The 23928-nt window shown below is 41.0% G+C and overlaps 1 protein-coding gene across 1 annotated transcript in view; it reads left to right on the top strand.

Moving 5' to 3' along the window:
• ARL3 (ADP ribosylation factor like GTPase 3) overlaps positions 1-23539 on the top strand; it is a 31051-nt gene extending 7512 nt beyond the window's left edge. Inside the window, exons 3-6 of the mRNA XM_049855474.1 lie at positions 1738-1854; positions 9667-9717; positions 13348-13533; positions 23272-23539. Coding sequence (XP_049711431.1) covers positions 1738-1854; positions 9667-9717; positions 13348-13533; positions 23272-23319 — 402 coding nt within the window. The 3' untranslated portion in view covers positions 23320-23539. The remainder of the gene's footprint in view (positions 1-1737; positions 1855-9666; positions 9718-13347; positions 13534-23271) is intronic.
• Positions 23540-23928: the final 389 nt, after the last annotated feature.

Genomic DNA, 23928 nt, shown 5'->3' with positions numbered 1-23928 from the left:
ATGGATATATTTAAAATAAAAAAAAAAAGTGGGTTTGTATCGTCTTTTTTACTTAATGTATCATGAACATCTTTCCACATTGTTATATATTTAAACATTGATGAAATACACATCTCTAAATGTTTGTACCCATTCATTATTGTTTCCTTAGAATAATTTCCTAGTAGATTTGTTAGGTCTAATGACTTACAGATTTTAAGGCCGCTGATACATATGACCAAATTCTAGGATTTATTCTTATTTATTCCCTGCCTCATTCTGAAAAGGATTTGGTGTTACTGCATTTGATATTTTTTATCATAATGAGCGTAAAATTTTTAAACACACAGAAGTGGATGAATCAGAATGAAGCAGTCTTTTACAATAAGCTTAAGCCATTTCCCCTTGGAGTTTTTAAACTTCTAATGTATTCACTCATTGGCATTTTAGAGGCGCCGTAGTCATCATCATCCCCAGTTATTCTCTAGTGACTGTTTATCCTCAGTGGAAATTGAGTGGCAGTGTTCCTGTGCCATCGCACAGTGCTTTGTCCTGTGCTAGGCGCTAGTGTTGGCAAGCTGCCAGATGAGGCAAATGTTTATGGAGACAACCCCAGGTTCATTTAACTCCAGATATTCTGGATAAAATTTTTTTTTCCTACGGTAGCAAGCTCTTCATCAGATTTTTCAAATCCTTATTTTATTGTATCATTCTTGCAAGATTTTTTTCTTTTTGATTCTTGATCATGAAGTGTGTTCTCCAAACCCCAGACTAAAAATATATATATATATGTATACCAAACCCATTGCCATCAAATCAATTCTGACTCATAGTGACCCTATAGGACAATAGAACTGCCCCAAAGTGTTTCCAAGGAGCAGCTGGTGGATTTGAACTGCCAACTTTTTGGCTAATGGCCAAGCTCTTAACCACTGCGCCACCAGGGCTCCCAACCCCAGATGTCTTGTTGATTTATTTCTTTCCACACTATCTCCCAGTTCACAATTCCACCTGCCTCTGATTTGCTTGCCTTCCTCAAAGTTGCACCTTGAGTAAGTCTTCATTTTCATCAGAAATGCCTATTAATGAACAGTTCTAAATGCTCTCTTGCCTGTTTACATCACTGCCTATAATTGAGGGTTTCACTCCAGAGTTTGAAATGCTGTTCCAGCATGTCCCACCTTCCCCATTGGGTTGATACTCTGGTTAAAACCCAATCTCCCTCACAATCAGCTCTACCTTTTTCCTCATTCATATGAAGAAATTTCTTTGGAGCTACTTTTGAAGAAACCAGTCCTCCCAATTTGCAGCTCTTGTCTCTTTTTAAACTCAGGATTTGTTCTGTTCTGTTGAGTATCCATATTTGGCTTCTGGTTTTTGTCAGTTATATGTAATGTCCTGTTAAATTTTACCAGCCTGAGGACTCAGCAGGGCGTGTGGTCTTTGTTCATTATCAAAGTCCTCTCATACCAAGTCCTTTTCAGCAACTTATGTATATACATACTCATTACTGAAAGCGTCATTGTAGCAGTGATGTTAACACTGACTCTATAACCTGAATGAACCAAGGTATATGTAAATAGGTTTTCTCACTGCCCTGTTACAGTGTTACCAGTGTCACATAGAGCAAAGTACCTCAGAATTAATACATAACATAGCACTGGGTTTTTTTTTTATATAGCTATTAAATATAACTTTGTCAGAATTATGATCTAAAGGCATAATAAAACTTGGTGTTTTGGCTTCTGTCTCTTTCAGGGTTTTAACATCAAAAGTGTACAGTCACAAGGTTTTAAACTGAATGTGTGGGATATTGGTGGACAAAGGAAAATTAGACCATACTGGAGGAATTATTTTGAAAATACCGATATTCTTGTAAGTACTCCTTCTAATGTCCTAATTCCTAGTCTTTTCTGCCATGTGCTAGGAGCATTAACACAGTAATGTTCTTGACAGCACTTGCATTGCTATAACATTAATTGCTGTGATCTGAGTGGGGCTAGTAGAAGGCCTCAGGTTGTGAGGAACATCTTTGTATGACTTGTTATAAGATACTTTGTTGTTGCTCAGTAACAGTATTGTGCCCACACCCACCTTATTAATTACCATAGTGATTTGAACAGCAGAAGGGAAGTCAGAAGATAGTGCCACCAACTCTGTCGCCCCAAGGAAATCAGCAAATCACAGTGTATCCTGAAGAGAGGAACTAAGCTAGTGAAAGTCCTGGAAACCATGACGTGTAACGAATGGTTGAGAGACCTGACGATGTTTTGCCTAGAAAAGAGAATGCTTGGTACTGTCTTCAGTTGCTTTAAGAACTGTCTTAAGCCAGAGAGATTAGTCTAATCATGAATAGTTGTAGAGGACTGAACCAGGAGCAATATGGAGAGCATTAGGGAGGTAGACTTTAGCTCAGAATAAAGAAGGATTTTCCTATAATTATAACTGCCGAGAAGTAGAAGAAGCTGCCCCTTGAATTGGGGATTCGTGCAGAGGCTGACATTTTAGGCCGCAGTTCACTGTCATTTTCTCTAGGACTACTGTTTCTGAATTCTTAGGAATTGTATTATCCACATACATGATTTCTCTAGTACCTCAGCCTCTCAGTTCCACCACTCCTTCACCTTTACCTCCAATCTTCCAGTGACCTTGTTCTCCACCCTCCCTTAGCCACTTAATGTCATGACCATACCCTAAAATCAAGGATCTCCTGAACTTGGAAGGGAGGAGAGAATTGCATATAATTTTCACTAACCTCTAAATGTAAATTTGCATTTACTTCAATTTTGACCATTGGCAACAGACTTCTGTAATATCAGTCAGTTGTACAACTATGTTACCAGTAGAAATGTTAGTATTTGTTACCAATAGCAACAGATATTTGTGTATCACATTACAGTTATTGCAAATATCGTAAAATATTGTTTAGGCTCATCGCTACTTCAAAATCATGGTAGTTGTTAGACTCATCACTAAATCTTGTTACTTAATGTGTTATAAAGAAGTACATGTATTCCTCTATCACTATTTTTTTCATCTTTTTTTTAATTTTATTGTGCTTTAAGTGAAAGTTTACAAATCAAGTCAGCCTCTCACACAAAAACCCATATACACCTTACTACACACTCCCAATTACTCTCCCCCTAATGAGACAGCCTGCTCTGTCCCTCCACTCTCTCTTTTCTATTTTTTTGTTAGTATTTTGATAGTTATATTTCCATATAATTTCTTTGTAATACTGTGCATTTTAGAATATTCCAAGAAGGGGTCCAGGGATCACTAGGCTGCCAAAAGATTCATGACTCAAATATGGTTAAGAACCCCTGCCATAAACCTTCTTATCTCTGGTAGTTTCATCCCCTCTAGAATCATAATTTCAAGCATCTCACTCTCTAGCTACTATTTCCTATCTTTCTAGCCTCCCTCCTTCTAGTCTCCTGATTCCAACAATTGTTGCATCTCACCACCTATAATCCACTGATCCTAACTCCTCTTCGATACCCCTTATCTCCTTCATGACCTCACTTCCCTCCTTAACCAGCTTAGATTTTATGAACCATCCTTACAGTCACTCCGTTGTAGACATCATCTGATCCCTTACCTTTCTCTCCCTTTATCACACATGCCTAGAAAAACTCTAACCCTGGTCTAATCCAACTTTCTGTCTACACTATGGTTGAACCTGTGGAGCTGAACATAAGTAGAAAAGAAGAAACTAAACCAAAGTAACAAATGAGTCTTAGTTTAAATGTATGCCCACCTGCCTCAGCCTGGTAATCCTCCTACACTTCCCTGGTCTGTTTACTCCCCTCAGCAGTATTTCACTCCTCTTTCTCTCCTCAAACTTCTTGCATTTTAAATAGGTTTTTTTTTTTTTCCTCTCCTCAAACTTCTTGCATTTTGAATAGGTTTACTCTCTACTGATGACTTTGCTTCCTGTTTGTCTCTCTACTGGATCATTCCTATCAGCATACATACATCCTGTAAGTTCTCTTTAAACAAACAAACAAAAAACCACTTCTCTTGCTCATACATTCCCCTCTAGATACTATCTCATTCCTCAGCCTCCCTTAACAGCGGAACTCCTTGAAAGAGTTTTCTGTGCTCTCTGTTTTCACTTCCTTCTTCCCAGTCTCTCTTGAATCCTCCATTCAGGCTCACCAGTAATTCCACATTGCTAAGTCCAGTGTTTAGTCTTCAGCACTCATTTTACTTGTCCTATTAACCCCCAAAAAACTTGTTGCTGTCGAGTCAATTCCGATTCATACTGATCCTATAGAACAGAGTAGAACTGCCCCATGGGGTTTAATGCAAGCTGTTTCTAGGTGAGACTTTGGGGATGGTAGATTGGAGCGGGGTATATGGAACTCTATGAGTATATAGAGTTCTGTTCAATTATTCCGTGAGTCTGAAACTGTACCAAATAAATTTTATTAACCTTTTTAAAAAGTCCTTCAAAGCCAAGAGTCAAGAGTTGGGATAAGGTAGATGGTAGATGGCTGAGAGAAATTTATTCCTATCTGTTTGTATGCTGGATTAAGGTGCTTTGAAGGAAATACCTAAAGAGGAGCAGTGTAAGAGTATTAATGATTGTGTGGCTCCAAAAGGAGGTCTCAGAAACTTTCAGGTCTACAGGTAAGAGTAATTTAAATCATAAACTCTAACACCTTGAGGGCAGACTGCAAGGTGAGTTGTAATAAGATGGTGAATTCTACATCCCTCATTAGCTGAGAAGGTCCAGTAACTATGTACCATCCTAGAGGAGCTTTCTCCAGCTACATTAGGCTGCCAGTGCAAGATAATATTTTGGATCCAGAGTCAACCTTTTATTATTTTCCAGTGCTGTGTCGAATCTGCCAGGCGCTCCTTGGAAACTCTATGGGGCAGTTCTACTCTGTCCTATAGGGTCGCTATGAGTTGGAATCGACTCGACGGCACTGGGGGTTTAGTGCTGTTTAATACAAAATAAGTCTTAGGGAGCAACTCAGTCCCCAAGGTTGGATTCTAAGGCCTTGTCACTTCTAGTCATTTGCCAGTTTGCAGCAACTTGAAGTGACAGTGGTTGATAGGTTTTACTGGTGTTTGTATTTAAAATAGTCTTCCACTGTTGGTTGAAAAAGACCTGTTGCACTGGACTTCATGCTACCTAGTAGAAATAGATTGAGGCTTGACACATTTAGTTGCCTCTTTAATTCTATTCAGTCTCTAGAGTGCCGTGTCAAATTCTTGCTTTTAAGGAGGTTTGGCAAACTAATCTGGCCTGTCACCTGTTTTTGTAAAGCCTGAGAGCTAAGAATAGTTTTTAAACGGTTGAAAAAATCAATAGAATCATCTTTAATGACATGTGAAAATGATATGAAACTCAAATCTCGGTGCCCATTAATAAAGTTCTGTTGGAACACAGCTGCTGTGTCCGTTTGTTTACATATTGCCTATAGTTGCTTTTGCACTACAATAGCTGGAGGGGAGTAGTTTCAAAAGAGATTGTTTGGGCCACAAACCCTGAAATAACTACGACCTAGACCTTTATAGAAAAGGTTTGCCAACCCCTGCTTTAAAGCATTAAATACTTCCTTAGTGATTTGAAGAGTTAAGGCAACTCCTAAAAGTGCCAAAAGTATTCTCAGGCAAGGTGACATTGAGAACATCTGACTTCAGCTTTACAAATTTGGGAGAAGTAACCAAGAAATAAAATTTGAGGTGTAATGGAAGGGTTGGGGCGTCTTCCATTTCTCTTTAGGCCTGGAAGTGATTACAGCCTTTTTGATAGATAAAAATACATGGTCATGTTTTTGTCTCAAGATATATTCATGTTACTACTCAACTCTATTTACTGTTATCAGTTTTGTGTTTAAACTTAACACAATTTAAACAAAGTAATTTTGCCGTCATTTCCATATCCAAAATACAGGACGTCAAATGAGAGATCTCAAACACCCTAAAATGAGACAACCGTCTCTTGTATTCTTTCCATAACATCGCTCACGCTTGCGCATCAGTACTACTAGAGGATAGAAGGAGCACAGCAATTGAACACCACGAATTATCCAGAAACCTTATTCGTCATTAGTTTCGACCCCCTCTTAAACTTTTGCTCAGGCTACCAATAAAAAGTCACATTTTTTAGTGACATCTCTTTTTGTCTCTGTCTACCCTCTGGTGGAGAAATGGAGCAATAAACTGGCCAAAAGGTGGCAGCAGGAGGGCAGAGGAGCAGAAGCAGCAAGAGGAGAAACAAAGAGCTTTCCCTTCACACACTGGGTACAAGGTCCCTCCATGATCCAGAGTTGGCAGAACTTCCATCAACAAAACAATTTTTTCTCTAGTTCTTCCTGCCACAACCCAGTAATAATTTCAAAGCAGTTGCCCAGGAAGATGTGAACTGGATTTGCTTGAAGCATCATTCTGAGTACATGGATTATAACCTTATTTTAGAATAAGTTTTAAGACTTGATTTGTGACCATCCATACTCAGTCAGAAACATAATAAATGTTTAACTTTCTCTGATACTTTCTGGCTGAAGACCAGAAAATTTCTTGATTAAATATTAGTCTTTTTTTTAATTTATTATTATTATTATATTTTTTTAACATGACTAGATTAACCAACGGCCATGTTTAAAGAAGAAAAAAAGACAAAAGGCTATCCTTTCTTGAAAATAGCTGTTATCCAGAAGAAAACAGATAGTAAGCAGCACAAAGAAACTGGATGGAGCCGGGGAGGGAGTGACGAGGAGAAGAGTATACCACTGCCAAAAGACAAATGTGCAGAAACCCTGGTGGCCTAGTGGTTAAGAGCTACAGGTGCTAACCAAAAGATTGGCAGTTCAAATCCAACAGGTGCTCCTTGGAAGCTCCATGGGGCAGTTCTACTCTGTCCTATAGGGTCGCTATGAATCGGAATCGACTTGAGGGCTATGGGGTTTTTTTGGCGGGGCGGGAGCGGGATCACCAGGGACTACTTTGTGCTTATGGCTTTTTCACTTGGCCATTTTCTTAAGTAGTAATTGGGGCAGTTATTTCATAGATTTCCTCCTAGTATTATTGTGTAGTAATTTTCAAATTTTATAAAACTTGAGAGATGCCAAATGATAGGAAACAATTTATGTATGGTTTAGGAAAATTCTCCTTTTGAATCTTTTCATGGAAATGCTTTCTGTGAAATTTTATGTCAACCTAATAATAAATAATTTAACAAGTAAGTAGAAGTAGAAATTGAACCTTTCTTCTAGTTAACCTTCAGCCTCTGGACTCTTGGGTATTTGGCTGGACGTCTTTCTAGTCTACTATTAAAACTCTCTCCATTTCTTATCCTCACCTGTTTTTCATATCAAGCATCAATTTCTTAATTGTATCTTTGATGATGTGCTCAGCCTTGCCTCAGCCTCCTCTTTTTACCCTTGCCTTCTTACTCATATACTTTGCTCCAAACACATGGCTCTCCTGCTTTGTCATTCCTGTCTTGCCCAGTGGCCTGTATGCAGCTTCTAGACAATGCTATAAGCCCAAAACTCTCCCAGTGATCATGGCCCTTCTTCCCTTGGATTGTGGGTGCTTGCTTGAGTGAAGATCATCGTAATCCATTGTAGCTACCCAAATAATTCTAATTAGGTTTTTTATATTGGTGCTGACTCTCCCAATGTATTCCTTTCCTTTCTGTATCTATGTTTATACCATGCTTGCTTGCTACCTTTAAAACGTGAGCCTCACTGGTAAAGAACTTGGCTACCATCATGTTCTGCACAGTGATTTATGAGACAGTCAGCATCGGATTTTAGAAAGGAGCCCTGGTGGTGCAGTGGTTAAGCGCTCAGTTGGAATCCACCAGCGGCTTTGTGGGAGAAAGATGTGGCAGCCTGCTTCTGTAAAGATTAACAGCCTTGGAAACCCTATGAGGCAGTTCTCCTCTGTCCTATAGGGTCACTATGAGCCAGAATCGACTCAATGGCAATGGGTTTGGGTTGTTTTGTTTTGGTTGTTTTTTTCTGGTTATGATGTGCAGAGCCCATGAATGCTTGTACTGACATTTAGTCAGAGTAATATTAACAACAGTAATAAGGCCACAGGAAAAAATACTGAGATTGAAGACATTCATCCTTCCTCCTCCTCTGATTCTCACTGAAGGAAACAGGTAGAAACACGGGGTATTGTTGAAAAAAAAGGCCGACCATGGTTCCAGCCCAGAACCAAAAAACACCAAACCCGTTGCCGTCTAGTTGATTCAGACTCATAGTGACCCTATGACAGAGCAGAACTGCCCCACAGAGTAGAACTGCCTCTCAGGCTGGTGGATAGAACTTCCAACCCTTTTGGTTAGCAGCTAAGCTCTTAACCACTGTGCCAACAGGGCCCACCCTAGTGACTCTAAATGAAAGACCATTAAGCAAAGGAATTTTAATTGATTTGTTTTAGAAAAGAGCAGGTTTTCAGTATAATTCAGAATTTAACTCACAGACAGAAACACAGTGCATCGCAGCATATCAGTGTATGTAATTGAAGACATGTAAAAGTGAGAGTTGGGAGTTAGTTTTTGTTTCTGCATTTAATTGAAGATGATCTTTTAAAAGAGTTTTTTCCTATTATATCATTAACTTAAAAACAATCTTAAATTCCTTAAAGGAGTTTGAAAAGTTGACAGTTTTTAAGATTAGCAACTGGGAAAACATTTAACACATCATTAAATTAAAAAAAAGACTACAAAATCGTATCTCTAATTTTTTCTTTTTTAAATTTTCATATGAAGAAGGACTAGAAGGGACTTTCCACAGGAAATTAAAATAGTTAATGTGTTTGGATGCTACAACTATATGTGATTTTTTTTTTGTCTTATTTCCCTTACTGTTGCTATAGGGTGTTATTTATGCAATAAATAAAATTCAGGAATGGGGAAGAAAGCTTGAGATTTGTAATTTATCGTGAACCTCAAGTTTTCTCTTACTTCTGGCAAAGCCTGGGCACTTACTATTTCTAATATTTGATCTTAACCTCCAGGCCACTGCAAAGTTAGAAATGGGAAGGAGATCACCATCTCCTGCTTCAACACCTGAAGTCAGCATATAGTTAATACTATGAATGGTACTTTCACAGCAATGATGGAGGCATAAAACCAAACCAAACCCACTGCCGTTGAGGCAATTCTGACTCACAGGAGGCATATAGAATTGTAAATGCCTCAAAACATTTGTCCATTCTAACAATTTGGGAAGCAGTATAGCAGAGTCAGAGCAATAATGGACTTTACTGTCAGGTAGCCTGAGTTTGAGTCCCAGTTTCGTCATTTACCAGATGTATCCTGGGCAAGTTACTTAACTTCTTCAGGTTCCTGTTTATATATGTACAAAATAGGAAAATAATAAAATCTATCTCATAGAGTTGTAATGAAAATTAATAGAGTAAATCTGGCATAAATGCTTAGTGACATACCAAGTGCCCATTTACCATGCCTTGGCTGTCCTGACTTCCTAGTCTTTGGAGTATTACTAGAGGTATTTTCTAGACATTCCCAATTAATTAATTAATTTGTTTATTTTACTTCCATAGATAAGAGTTGCCAGCTCAATTCAGATTAATACTCTGTGTTAATCTGAAATCTGCTGATTTGAGATCACCTGCTGCTCCTTTGGTAGAAGTAGCCATATATTCTTTTATATCTGCTTATTGAAGTAACCTCTTTTTTTTCCTTTACAGATATATGTAATTGACAGTGCAGACAGAAAAAGATTCGAAGAGACGGGTCAGGTAAATAATTCTTCTGTCAAGATATTTCCCAAATAAGTGGGTATTCATTAATCTGCCTTCTAAATTCGTGAGAGTGAGGGGGTATTTTTTGTTTAGCCTTAGCAGTTCAAACAAGATAGTCATTCCAGCAAGCTGGCAAAAATACCAGTTGTCTAAAAGGAAATTAATTGGGAGTCCATGAAACCTTTTTTTTCTTAATTAAAGCTTTTTAGCTTTAATCAGATTAAATTACCAAGATATAGGCAAATGGAACTTAGCATCATGCCTAAAAACTCTTCAGGTTTTTTTTTTTTTTTCCTTTCTAACCAGGCCACCTAGAAATGAAACCCCAGGAACAATTCACTTATCATTTCTACTTACATCTTTCAATACCAAGTTAATTGATCCAGGGGTACAAACTCGAAGGGTTGGGAAGAAATGTGCAAGCCAAGACTAAGCTGCTCTTGTTTTCAGGCGAGGAGATAAGGTATAGCTTGAAACCAAATATGGTCTCAAATACAGGGTACAGATCAACATGATTCCACTATGGAATTGGTATACACGACTGTTAAGTAAAGAGACAATGGGCATAGACCATTTTACCCAGGCTGGGTACATTGATAGAAGAAGTAAGAATTAGAATGGACGTCTTTGGAGAAACGCGCTGAAATCTTACTGTGGAGTCCTTGGTCTGTGTCCCAAACTGCCTCAGGTGACCTTCCAAAGTAATAGTCCCTATGTTTATGTTCCTTTTTCCTGGAACTTAAATTGAAAACTCTCCATACTTCTGGAGACAGCCTATCTCCTTTCTGTACCCTGAGGATTCCTGAATCATCACTCTGTGAACCAGTGTTAAACATGAACTTGGATGTGAAGAGTGTCACATCTCTCTTTGAGAGCCCAAATGTTTTAAGTAGCTAAAATGTGAGTTTAATGGGGAAGAGGTGGGGTTTGTCATTTAGGTAAGTAAGTAGGTTAGTAATAAAGAAAAGACCAAAATGGATGTCAGAAGAGACTCTGAAACTTGCTCTTGAATGGCAAGTAGCTAAAACAAAAGGAAGAAATGATGACGTAAAAGAGCTGAATAGAAGATTTCAAAGGGCAAAGTAAAGTATTATAGTGACATATGCAAAGTCCTGGAGGTAGAAAACCAAAAGGGAAGAACATGCTTGGCATTTCTCAAGCTGAAAGAGCTGAAGAAAAAATTCAAGTCTCGAGTTGCAATATTGAAAGGTTCTATGGGGAAAATATTAAACAACACAGGAAGCATTAAAAGAAGACAGAAGGAATACTATGTCAAAGAGAATTGGTCAACATTCATCCATTTCAGGAGGTACCATAAGAAGTCCAAGCTGCGCTGAAGGCATTGGCAAAAAACAAGCCTTCAGAAATTGACGGAATACCAATTGAGGTGTTTCAACAAATGGATGCAGCACTGGAAGTGCTCACTCGTCTATACCAAGAAATTCGGAAGACAACTACCTTCCCAACCAACTGGAAGAGATCCGTATTTATGCCTATTCCCAAGAAAGGTGATCCAACTGAATGCAGAAATTGTTGAACAATATCATTAATATCCCAGGCAAGTAAAATTTTGCTGAAGATCATTCAAAAGCTGTTTCAGCAGTATATTGACAGGGAACTACCAGAAATTCAAGCTGGACTCAGAAGAGGATGTGGAACCAGGAGTACTGTTGCTGATGTCAGATGGATCCTGGCTGAAGCAGAAAATACCAGAAAGATGTTTACCTGTATTTTATTGACTACACAAAGGCATTTGACTATGTGGATCATAACAAATTACGGATACCATTGGAAAGATGGGAATTCCAGAGCACTTAATTGTGCTCATGAGGAACCTGTACATAGATCAAGAGGATGAACAGAACAAGGGGATGCTGTGTGGTTTAAAGTCAGGAAAGGTATGCATCAGGGTTGTATCTTTCACTGTACTTATTCAATCTGTATGCTGAACAAATAATCTGAGAAGCTGGACTATATGAAGAAGAATGGGGCATCAGGATTGGAGGAAGACTCATTAACAACCTGAGATATGCAGATGATACAACTTTGCTTGGTGAAAGTCAAGAGCACTTGAAGCATTTACTGATAAAGATTAAAGATCACAGCCTTCAGTATGGATTACACCTCAACATAAAACAAAAATCCTCACAGCTGGACCAAGAAACCACATCATGATGAATGGAAAAAAGATTGGAGTTGTCAAGGATTTCATTTTACTTGGATCTACAATCAACACGTGGAAGCAGCAGTCAAGAAATCAAAAGATGCACTGTACTAGGCAAGCCTGCTGTAAAAGACCTCTTTAACGTGTTGGTAAACAAAGATGTCACCTTGAAGACTAAGGTGCACCTGACCCAAGCCATGGTGTTTTCAGTTGCCTTATATGCATGTGAAAGCTGGATTATCAATAAAGAAGGCAAAGAAGAATTGACACCTTTGAATTGTGGTGTTGGAGAAGAATGCTGAATATACCATGGACTGCCAAAAGAATGAACAAATCTGCCTTGGAAGAAGTACAGCCAAAATGCTCCTTAGAGCAGGGATGGCGAGACTGCGTCTCACCAACTTTGGACATGTTATCAGGAGGGATCAGTCCCTGGAGAATGACATCATGCTTGGTAAAGTAGAGGGCCAGCGAAAAAGAAGACCCTCAACAAGATGGGTTGACCCAGTGGCTGCAACAGTGGGCTCAAGCATGGCAATGATTGTGAGGATGGCGCAGGACTGGACAATGTTTCATCCTGTTGTACATAGGGTCGCTATGAGTCGGCACCTAACAACAATAACACACATTCTCCTGTACATATTGCAGACAGATTCAACATACAATTTAGACCCCAACCCACAACTTAAAAATCAGGGACCTTGCCAGATGGATTAATACAGTTATTTTAGAATGTGGGTTTGATCAAGTGTAATTCATATACGTGCGTATCTCAGAGGTAGAGACTGATGAAACAGAATCATAGCTCTAAAGCAATAGTCATTTTCAGTTTAAATTCAGTGCATGCGTGTGTGTGTGCATATACACGCACACATATATACATATGTTGTTGCCAGTTGCCATCAAGCTGATTGTAACTCATAGCAGCCCTGTGGATGCAGAGTAGAACTGCTGCATAGAATTTTCAAGGCTGTGACCCTTCAGAAACAGATCACCAGGCCTGACTTCCAAGGCGCCTCTGGGCGGGTTTGAACTGCCAACCTTTCGGTTAGTAGTCCAGCACTTAACCATTTGCACCACCCACGGACTCCTTATATACCTATATCTGTAGAGAGAAAGTTATTTACAGGTAATAACCTTGAGTAAGTTTTGAATCTCAACCACTATTTGTGTTCTCCCTCGAACAGTGTTTCTCCAGGTATGATTAATGAATCACCTAAAGCAGAATCAACTGGGGAGCTGGTTAAAAAGGGAGATTCCTGGGCACCAACTCAGGCTGTCCAAAGTCAGCATCTCTGGGGCGGGCCCAGGAATCTGCCAGGGGACTCTTCCACTGCCCTTGAAAGTTGCTAGTTGATCAGCTTAACTGTTTTGTTTCTTCTAATTAGAAGTACATAGTTAAATATCATAGATTTTCATCCTTCCCTCCCTTTTCCTCCCTATCCCTCCCCAAAATGATCCAGGAACTAGCTGAATTACTGGAGGAAGAAAAGCTGAGTTGTGCGCCAGTGCTCATCTTTGCTAATAAGCAGGATTTGCTCACAGCAGCCCCTGCCTCTGAAATTGCGGAAGGATTGAACCTGCACACCATCCGTGACAGAGTCTGGCAGATCCAGTCTTGCTCAGCTCTCACAGGAGAGGGCGTTCAGGTGAGATTACAGAAGGGCTTGATTACCAGGCAACATGGCTGCGACCCAAGGTGGTCTTTCTGATTGGTTGAGCTAATCTAGATAGAAAAAGGTTTGAAATAAATAGCCTTTGATTGACAGATAAACCATTCCAGGATGTGAAGGGCAAAGTTCTTTTCTACTTTACAATCGATCCCCGTTATCATTAACTGTTCTAGGAAAGCCACAGATAAACCACCCCACACAAACAACAAGCTTTCCCTGTTGGTTAGGAGGTCAGAACAGAAGACCTGGAAGATCCTTTCTAACTCTAAGATTCTTTGATGATCGGGCTGGGATTTTATGTCTGTCTAATATTATGGATGCTAATATTTTTATTAAGTACCTGTACTCCCAAAGTAATCATAAAAAAACCCGTTGCCATCAAGTCGATTTCCACTCATTGTGACACTACAGGACAGAGTAGAACTGCCCCATAGGGTTTCCAAGGAGCAGCTGGCAGATTCGAACTGCTGACCTTTTGGTTGCTATCCTAGCACTGTTTTTGTTTTTTTAGTTGGTTATCTCCACTGCCCTCAGGGTTGGTATCTGTTTCCTGCTACTTTAGGTTGGTTTCCCAGTGGGAGGCTTCTGCTGACAGAAAGGTGGAGCCTTGTACTGAGCAACTGTATACCAGAAGAACAGACTACCCCTCATTTTATATTAATTTAGGGCAGAAAATGGTTGTATCCCAGACACCCAAGAGGCTATATCCTCAAAGAATGATAAACAGTTTCAGCTCTGATGCTTCAGGCAGGCTCAATTCAGTTGACACTCTGGAGTCATCCCTCTAGGACTACTTCTTTATTCTGAAGCCCCAAGCATGCTCTACATGCCTCATTTAAACATCTGATGTACCTGCCAGGAGTGTGACACAGAGCTATGAGAACTGGACATTGCTGCTCTAGGATGCTGTGGGGAACATCTAAAGAAATTATATCCCCCCTCATTGCCATATGGCATGGGTCTCTAATGGCGCAACTGCTTTGCTTTTCTCTGACCTGGCGTGTAGGGATATAAGCCTGAGATCTGATTCTTGGTAATTGTCCTGCAGCCTCTTTTCAGTTCCCTTCTAGTGTCCATCTTCCCTCTCTCCTAAGACATTTGACATGGAGTTGTCTTAAAGCTGCCTGATGGCTTTTCTCAAGCAAATAATCACTTCCTAGAATTCTCTCAGCTGTTCCACTGGGTTGCTGCTTGGTTTTCTGCTTTTTGTTACACAAGCAGCCCACCTCCTCGTGTGCTTGGGCTCTGAGTCTGAAGGCAGACCAGTCAGCACAAGAAAAGCACCCCCTCTTCCAGACTGCTCAACACCTGTACCCTCAGAAGCCTCCGTGCATGTGTACATGTTATGGGGGCCCACCTGCCTAGCCGACGATTACCTCATCTACATCCCCAAAATAGATTCTGGAGCTCTGTGTGTCTCTGTGAGGTTTAGGTTTCGGAGAGTTTTTTCAAGTCTATTTTTTTTCCTTCCTTCCTTCCTAGATTGTTTCTATTTGTTCAAGTTGTAGGGATAATTCTTTGATTTTGGCCCTTTCTTCTTGTTGTGTGTGTGTGTGCATTTATTGATATAAATTGACCTCTGAGCACTGCTTTTGCTGTGTCCCAAAGGTTCTGATAGGAAGTGTTTTCATTCTTACTGGATTCTATGAATTTCTTTATTCTGCCCTTAATGTCTTCTATGATCCAGTCTTTTTTGAGCAGGGTATTGTTCAGTTTTCAAGTGTTTGATTTCTTTTCCCTGCTTTTTCTGTTATTGATTTCCACTTTTATGGCCTTATGGTTAGAGAAGATGCTTTGTAATATTTCAGTGTTTTGGATTCTGCTAAGGCTTGCTTTATAACCCTTCTTAGATTCTTATTACAAAAGTAATACATTCCCACTGCTAATCATATAAAAATACATAAAGTTAAATTATAAATACATATAAAGTGAAAAGTTCTTTCTTTTTTGCCTAATCCCACTCCATAAGGGAACTAACTACCACAAACAGTTGTATTCTTCTGGAGTTTCCCCTGTACATTTGCAATCACATATGTGATTATCTGTCAGGTTTTTTTTTTTTTTTTTTTTTTTAATATATTGTGGTTTAGGTGAAAGTTTACAAATCAAGTTAGCCTTTCATACAAAAAGTTATACCTACCTTGCTAGGTACTCCTAGCTGCTTTCTCCCTAATGAAACAGCACATTCTTTCTCTCCTCTCTGTATTCCCTGTGTTTATTCATCCAGCTTCTGTCGCCCTCTTCCTTCTCATCTCCCCCCACCCCCAGACAGGAGTTGCCCACATAATCTCATGCATCTACTTGAGCCAAGAAACTCAGTCCTCACCAGTATCATTATCTATCTTATAGTCCAGTCCAATCCCTGTCTGAAGAGTTGGCTTCGGGAATGGTTCCAGTCTTGGGCTACAAAGGGTCTGGGGACCATGACCTCCAGGGTCCCTCTAGTCTCAGTCAGACCATTAAGCCTGGCCTTTTTACGAGAATTTGAGATCCGCATCCCACTGTTCTTCTGCTCCATCAGGGATCCTCTGCTGTGTTCCCTCTGTCAGGTTTTTATGTATTGTCCTTTTTTCAGCTTATTTTATGACAAGCACACCGCAACCCAGAATGTTTTTGAATAGGTAAACTCTGGTAATTTTATTTCACTTATGGGAAAAAATGAGTTTTCCTAAAGTATGTCCCTCTGGTTGTACATATGATGATATCGATGAGGCCTAAGGTTTTTTTGGTGAGGAGGAGGCCCAGAAGAGAGTAGCTTTTTCTTGTGTTTCTAATAACCACTTCAGCAAAAGGACTTTGCCTCAGGTTTATGACACAAATGTAGAAAATAGGAAACATCTTCAGGTTACGTCTATAAGGTGAGGCTATATATAAATAGATATATACGTGCATACATACACACACACATTTTGGGTACATGGTCATAAGAAAGTGGGAATTGTATAGCTCTATAATCTTTTTTTCACTTGGCCAGAGCGTTGAAAGGAAGAAAGAGCAAAGCTGGGATTAATAGTGAAGCTCTTGTTTCTTCAGCCAGCCTCAGGGATGTAAGAAAGAAGGACTAGTGTTATCTAGAATCAGTATTTAGAGTAAAAAAAAAAAAAAAGATTCCAACTCAGTGATCCTATAGGACAGAGTAGAACTGCCCCATAGGGTTTCCAAGGATCCCCTGGTAGATTCAAACGGCCGACCTTTTGGTTAGCAGCCATAGCTCTTAACCATTGCACCACCAGGGTTTCTGTATTTAGGGTTAAAAAAAAAAAAAAAAAAAAACCCTGTTGTTAAGTTGATTCCAACTCATAGTGACACTATAGGACAGGGTAGAACTGCCCCCCATAGAGTTTCCAAGGAGCGCCTGGCGGATTCAAACTGCCAACCCTTTGGTTAGCAGCTATAGCTCTTAACCACTATGGCACCGGGGTTTCCATATTTAGAGTAATGGCATTAAAATCAAGGGCACAGCTGCAGAGGAGCCTGGAGGTAGGGAGGAAGCTCTTGTTTTCTTCCCAACCCCCATCCCACCCACGCCTGTCCAGCGGTGATCACAGAAGTAAAGCTCTCTGTTCCTAGCTGTGTAACTACCATAGAAAGGCAGTGCTTTTTAAGTCACAGAATCTTCAGGCCAAAAAAGAGGCAGTGAGCTAGCAGGCAGTTAGAGGGTAGCGAGAAGAGGGCTTTAAAATCAACCAATTTGAATCAAGTGAGAATATTAAGCATGGTTTGATTTCCATAAGAAAGTTCTCAGATCAAGGGCCTTCAGCAACACCAAGTTCACAGGAAATGATACCAAGAGAAATCCAACAAAGAACTATGAGCAAAAAAAAAAAAAAAGTGATTTTTTATATGGAGGAGAAATAGTTTGAAGGTCATTTAATTAGTTTAGTAGATAGTACCATGGTGTATAGAATTGGGTAGTTAAGACTGGGATTTCAAGGTTAATGAGATTAGATTATGGTTAATAGAATGATATAAATTTAGAGAATTTAACCATAATTTGAAATGGGTTATTTAATAAAAATGTTAATTAAGAAGGGAATCTGCTGTCTATTGTCCTTTAATGGTAACCTTTGGGGAATGGAGAAAGGGCATGGAGTTTGTCTGTGGAAACATTTTCACTGTGAGACACTGATTGACCGTGTCCCCGCCTCAGGTAATACCTTGACCTAAGCTCTTGCCCACTTAGCCAGTTTCTTGGTTTTCACGTTGAAAAGAGAATTCCTGCTTGCTTAGTTGAAGCGCAGGCCTTTAATAATTCGTATTAATTAAGGCTCAAAATGTTCCTAAAAAAAATTAAAGACTTCATTGGAAAATTGTCTGTAAGAACTAACTGCTTGGGGTTCACTTTCAGACAGAGATACTGTATAATAAATACTAAGGTTCCCTAAACTCCCATTTCACCCTCTTCCTATCCCCCCGCCAAAAGTTGGTCAGTAATAGGCAAAACTACCAAAATGATCCAACGCTAAATGGGTCAGGTAACATCTGGTACCACAGAAAATGTACAGAGGTCAAAAAAACAAGACCTGGAATTTCTATTACAGTTTCAGAGGTTTAAAGACAATGTCTCTACATTGTGTGTGTGTGTTTAATCAAAATGTATTTGAAGGGACCTGTCTTATAATGATAAATAACGGGCACCCATGGGTGGGTGAGCCAAGGAAACAGCCACACACTAGTTCAGTGGTGAGTTCTGCCCCTCTGTGGACTGGCAGTGTAGGTTTATCACTTCTGATTCCTGGAACTTCAGGGTCTTGTTCCCCATGATGGTCTGTAGGCAAATATATGCAGTTCTTATAACACGTGTGTTGTTCAACGCCCCTGTTCCAGTTGTAGAAATGGACTTTTGAGGGCTTCAAGAGAGTTCAGAACAGGTCGTTCTTTGCCTGATTGATGATACCTAGGAGCCCGGCCCATCATATAATTAAAGCAGGTTTTCATGGGAAACTGTCAGGAGCACAGAATAGGTAAAAGGCACAAGAAGCTGACGGAGAACATCAATCTTGGAAACTCTGTCCTGCTGAGAGGCCCACAGTCCAGAGGAGTGATCAAAAGAGACCCAGTTATGTCAAGTAGATGAAGGCAGAAAGGAGAACTGGAAAATGTCTGCAAGGGATAACCTAAAACTCCCCCAGCCAGACTCCCTTATAAAGATGGAGGAAGTCTCCCTCTGTGCCCTTGTGGCCAAGCCAGGGTTGCTAGGGCCTCTCCTAGTATGTAACATTTAGCCCAGGGACTCTCATTCTTTTCTTTTCCTTTGGGTGCCTAGAAAATAGTGAACAAAGGATCTAGCTTAGAGCCAGAGAGAGGTACAGAAAAATCAGTCCCTCTTCCGTTACAGACCCGAATTTGAACCCCAAACCACAGCTCTCTTTGCTGTTGTAGTTTCAGGTGTTTTAAGACTTTTTCTCTCTAAAACAGCCTGTGTATGTGTGTGTGTAATTAAAATTAGATTTAAAGTTCCTTTCAAAGCAGAGATCAGCCATTTTAACCTGGTCTCTAGCCTAGTCCTAACAGAGACCTGCCTATACCAACACCTGGGAACTAGCAGAGGTCCTCCTGAGTACTGTTCTCCATGCCACCACCTCCTGCTCACCTTTTCTATCTATCCCACATCCCCAACAGGAGCGAGGGTCCAGGTCGCAGTGGTCCACTTCCCCAGAAAGGACCATTAGCAGTGCAAACACTGATACGGGAGCTGGACTTCAGAGTCAGCCTTGCAGATGAACTCTGAACATTCACTCGCCCACAGTTTCTTGTCTCTGTGTCTTTTTCCTTGACCTGGGGGGCTTTTCCCTTCAAATCCCAACAGAATTTCATCACTTAAAAAAAATTACTTTTACTACTTCTTTCTAGGCCTGGCATCCCTTGCCGTTGCCTCCATATGTGCGTGAAACTGCTTATCTGCAAGTCAGACCTCACCTATTTTTAAATTTTCAAACATTTTGGTAGACTAAGAAGCAAGTTCAGGACATGCAGTTTTGCTACCTCTGGTGCAGTGCCCGGAAAAAATATTATTAGCAAGCAGTATTTTATGTATGCTGTGTCCAGCTGCTTCTTGACCCTGGGCCTAATGGCACAATGGGATAGGCCACATTGCTCAGCAAGGGTCTGAGCACCTCGTCATCTTAAAGCAATTATGGATGCGACCAAGTAGTCTTCTGGCTTTAAAAACCAGGCCCACCCAACCATGGCTGCGACTGCTTCCTTCCAGCCATACAGCGGTGATGGATGCTTTGTAGGGAGATCAAATGAAAAAGAGCAGTGTGGCAAGAGACCACTCTTCCCATAAAAGAAGCATTCTGCCTTCAATTCTAGAAGGTGGAGATCCGTCATTAGTAGGTTCCCACCCCTGCGGTTAGGGGCAGCCTTATATTTTTCCCAGTGGTTATAGTAAGGAATGATATTGTGACATGGTAAAATTTATTTCCTTCTCATGAGGCCAAATAAAGCTCAGTTTTTGAGGTTTGATGTCTCTCTTTAGTCTCTATTATTGAATTGAAGCTGATCAATTCAAATTCAGTTTCAGCTCAATTGACCAGGGAAAGGTGTGGGGCAGTGGGGGGTAGAAAGAGAGTACTATTCATACCATAAGATTGTCATCCCCATAATGAAGATCAAATGTGCAGAAAATTGGTCAAACCAGTTTTTAACAATAAAGGTTCAGCTATTAAACAAACCTATGAGTTCATTTCCTTCTGTTGAAGTCAGAGCAGTAACCTATTTCAAGTAAAGGATCACCTTTTCTTAGTTGTCTGTTTGAAAAAAAAACACACAGCCTTGCCAAATAAGGGAATTGTGGTGTGGAGCATTAATTTAAACATAAGAAGAGAGGTAGAAGGTTCCTCCTTTTACATATGTTGTCTCTAAATGTAGAGTTTCCACTGGAGGCCGTGGTCCTGGTGGGTGGTTAATATGCTGGGATCCTGCCGCAAGCCTTCTATGTGCAGCCCAGGAATCTTGAGGTTGAGTGGCCAAAAACAGCCTCTGGAACTTTCAGAGCTGCAGCCAAGTCATGGAGAGTGGCTTGGCTGGGGGGGCTACCCCAGTCTCCTCATGCCCTGTATTCAACAAGAAGTCATAACGAAGAAAAAACTGGAATTGCCCCCTTTCCCAACTTCAAGGTGATTCCCAGCTCCTCCCCAAGCTTGAGACAGAGCTGTTCCCCTTTATCACTGAGAGAGGGTAAATGGTTAAAGAGCATGGATGCTGGAGCTAGATTGCCTGGGTTCGCATCCCACCTCTTCCACTTTTAGGTGGGTGGCCTTGGGCAAGTTATTTAACCTTTCTGTGCCTGCATTTCCTTATCTGTAAAATGGAAATAATAACAGTACCTACTTCACAGGGTTTTCAGTATTAAATAATTTGTGCAAAGTACTTAAAGCTGTGCTAGACACATAATAAGTGCTCAGATGTTAGCTGTTATTATTAATTTAACAGATAGAAATTAAGTACCTACTGCAGGCAGGGTGCCATGCTAGGTTCTGTGAATACAACCTCAAGCAAGTCCCCTCCTCAGGGATCTTGAACAACACTATTGTCTTTCTTTTCCAGTGGGCGACTTGGCAAAACTTGCCCCTGATTTAAGACGTATTAGAACCCTTGACTCTGCCCACCTTCCTACCTCCAACCCCCAGCTCAGGTTCTCTGGATAATAACGAGAAAGGGACAGCCCTCCAGCAGCCCCTGGGCACTTCAGATAGGAGAGACCTCCTCAAGCCCGCTATCAATTCTCCCTGTCTTCCCACATGCCTCCTTCAGGTCTGCAGGCGGCAGCTGCAGAGACCCAGGGGCTGACCTCTGAGCGCCCTCTGTTGGCCAGACTGGGTCTGGAAGGGCTCTGCCACCACTTATCAGACATCTGGAGAAACACACCACCCCTCAGCAGGGCTCCACTGTTTTAAACTCCCTTCTGCCTCCATAACAGATACCCAGGAAAAAGCTGCCCCTCACCCTCACCTTCTGCTGTGGGTTCCTGCAGCTGAGTAAATATTTTTTCTATCTCTTTGCTTGCATTCATGTTCCATTACATATAATAAAGGAAAAGCCTCCTCCATAATCAGCTATAAAACAAAAAAAAAAGATGGTATTCATGTAGTGTGGGAACACTGTTGTTGATTTCTCTAAGAAGATGGTTTGATAAAATAGTGCAAGTCTTCCTAAAGGAGAAAATATCGAGGCATGCACCTTTGATGGTGTTTATGCGGGTTCCTGAAGATGGGAAGTGCCACCGAAGTGCTGAGCTATTCAGCTTCACAGGCAAAGAGAAGATGGCTATCTTATTCATCCCTCTTTTATTTGTAAAATCTTTTTTGTCTCCTGGCAGGTGATCATTTTTTCCTGGAAACCAATTAGCTACTAAAATTAAACATTCTCCTCTTTAAATTAATCCTTTTCATGAAGTGGTCTTAAAATTGGCCTTAACTTTTCCGAGTAAGTAGCTGACCCAGTTGTAATTGGAGATGCATGTGGAGTCTGCCTTCTCCCACCTCTGCATTCCTCACCCTTTCCCCCACCGCTGCCAGGTGCTCTCCACCTTTGGGCTTTCGGCCATGGCTGGCCTCATCTTGGCAAATGTCATAGGGTCCACTCTAGGACGGCCATCAGATTATCTGGCTCGCACTCCCAAGTGCTCTGATGGCAACTGGCAGAGTTTTAATCACTGTAAATTCAGGTTATGGTCAGATTAGCCAGGAGATAGGATGCCTGCTGGTTGTTGTGCAGTGATGTATTGTTTATGGGATTAATGTTCCGAATGGCCATGGGTGTCAGCTGATATTTATTACTTTAAGCTGTCTCAGCTGTTCTGGTTCAGCAGCTCGCTCTGTGGTTACAGGGAATGTGGGACTCCGCATGTCATGGCTGCTCTGACATGTGCAAGTCTGACCAGGGCCTCAGAGAGAATGCATTGCAGATGCAAAGGAAGGGACTTTGGTTCTATTCTGGGCTTCTGAAGCTACCCTGCTATCCCTGAAGGTTGGGCTCTGGGGACAGGTAGAGCGCTCAGGTATGGCTCCAGAGGGGGTTGAAAAGGAGGTCATTGCTGACAGGCCTGGCATCAGGAGAAAGCGTGCCACCTGCCAGGTGGCTGTAGGTACTGTGTGGTTTTTACCTCTGTCACTCTCCAGTCTTCTAGGAGAGGACACTTTCAAGGTCACTGTGCCTTTAAGAGGACCTTCTCCCCAGTCCCTTTGCTTGCTTGGTAGTGCTTAAAGGTACAAGAGTCTGGCGGGCCCTCTTGGAGGGATCTGTAGTGCTGTGCTGCTCAAGAGGGATAAATGCATATTGCCCAGTGTGTGTCTGGTAACACACACTGCGGTTGGTTTGTTTTCCCAAAAATAAATTTAATTTAACCCCAAGTGTACACTGTCACACTGTTTAAACAGACTGGGCCACCAGAAGGGTGGCTTATTGAATTTAATGCCCCAGCAAAGGTCAGCTTTTAGAAAAAGCCAAAGATGGCTGGAATCTTTCCTTATAGCTCCTTAGTTCAGCCTTGGATCCAGGCAGATGTGTTTATTTTTTCAGAGGGAGTTCCTGAGGACCCATCTCAGGTTCAGACACTGGGCACTCTCCCCTCCAGCTCCCTCCTCCTGGTCCTCCAGGTGGGCCCCTCCAGCCAGCAAACTCCTAGAGGTGGTGGCCCTGGAGGGAGACCCAAGGGTATTATGCCTTTCCTACAACTAACACTGCCTTTTCTGCCCCTTCCCCTCCAAGGACGGCATGAACTGGGTCTGCAAAAATGTCAATGCAAAGAAGAAATAAAATCTAGACGAATGGAGACGCAGGAGCTGCAGGAGCCGAATTCTACCCTGAAAAACACGAATTTGCTGCTTTCTGACCAAATGTTTTTCCATCTGTGTACAACTACAGCTGTTTGAAGGGAAGGAACAGCACAGTTTAAAGAGAATCCCCATTCCAGCAGTAGGTTTAACTGATCTCTGAGGTTCAGTATCATTTTTTCAAATAAAGGAATTATATTATTTCCTCTGCAAAATTGAAATAGTATTAAATGTCTCAAAGCACATGATTAGAAAATGAGATCTTTTAAATGGGCAAGAGATTGCACTGCAGTTTAGACAATTCCAGTGTTTTTTTTGTTTTTTTCTTTCAAAGGAAGAAAGAGAGAAAAAGAGGAAACAGAGTTCATTTGTTTAGTGACCTGTCCCTTACATCCCCCCTATGGCTTTGAAACCACAGACATGCTTGCTGGTGCTGCTCGGTGATTTTTACCATCACCAAGTGAGTCCGGCTTCAGTACGTCCAGTGTGAAGCTGCAGGTGGGGGAGGGGAGGAATAGCAGATGATTAAACCATCTTGTCATGCAGGTAGCAGACTGTGTATGTAATCCTCACCCTTTGGACTGGGGGAAAA

Source organism: Elephas maximus, chromosome 16 (genome assembly GCF_024166365.1).
Source record: "Elephas maximus indicus isolate mEleMax1 chromosome 16, mEleMax1 primary haplotype, whole genome shotgun sequence".
In the NCBI taxonomy this organism is placed as follows: domain Eukaryota; kingdom Metazoa; phylum Chordata; class Mammalia; order Proboscidea; family Elephantidae; genus Elephas; species Elephas maximus.
The sequence above is the reverse complement of the archived record's forward strand: the minus strand, read 5'-3'. Positions and strand labels throughout refer to the sequence as shown.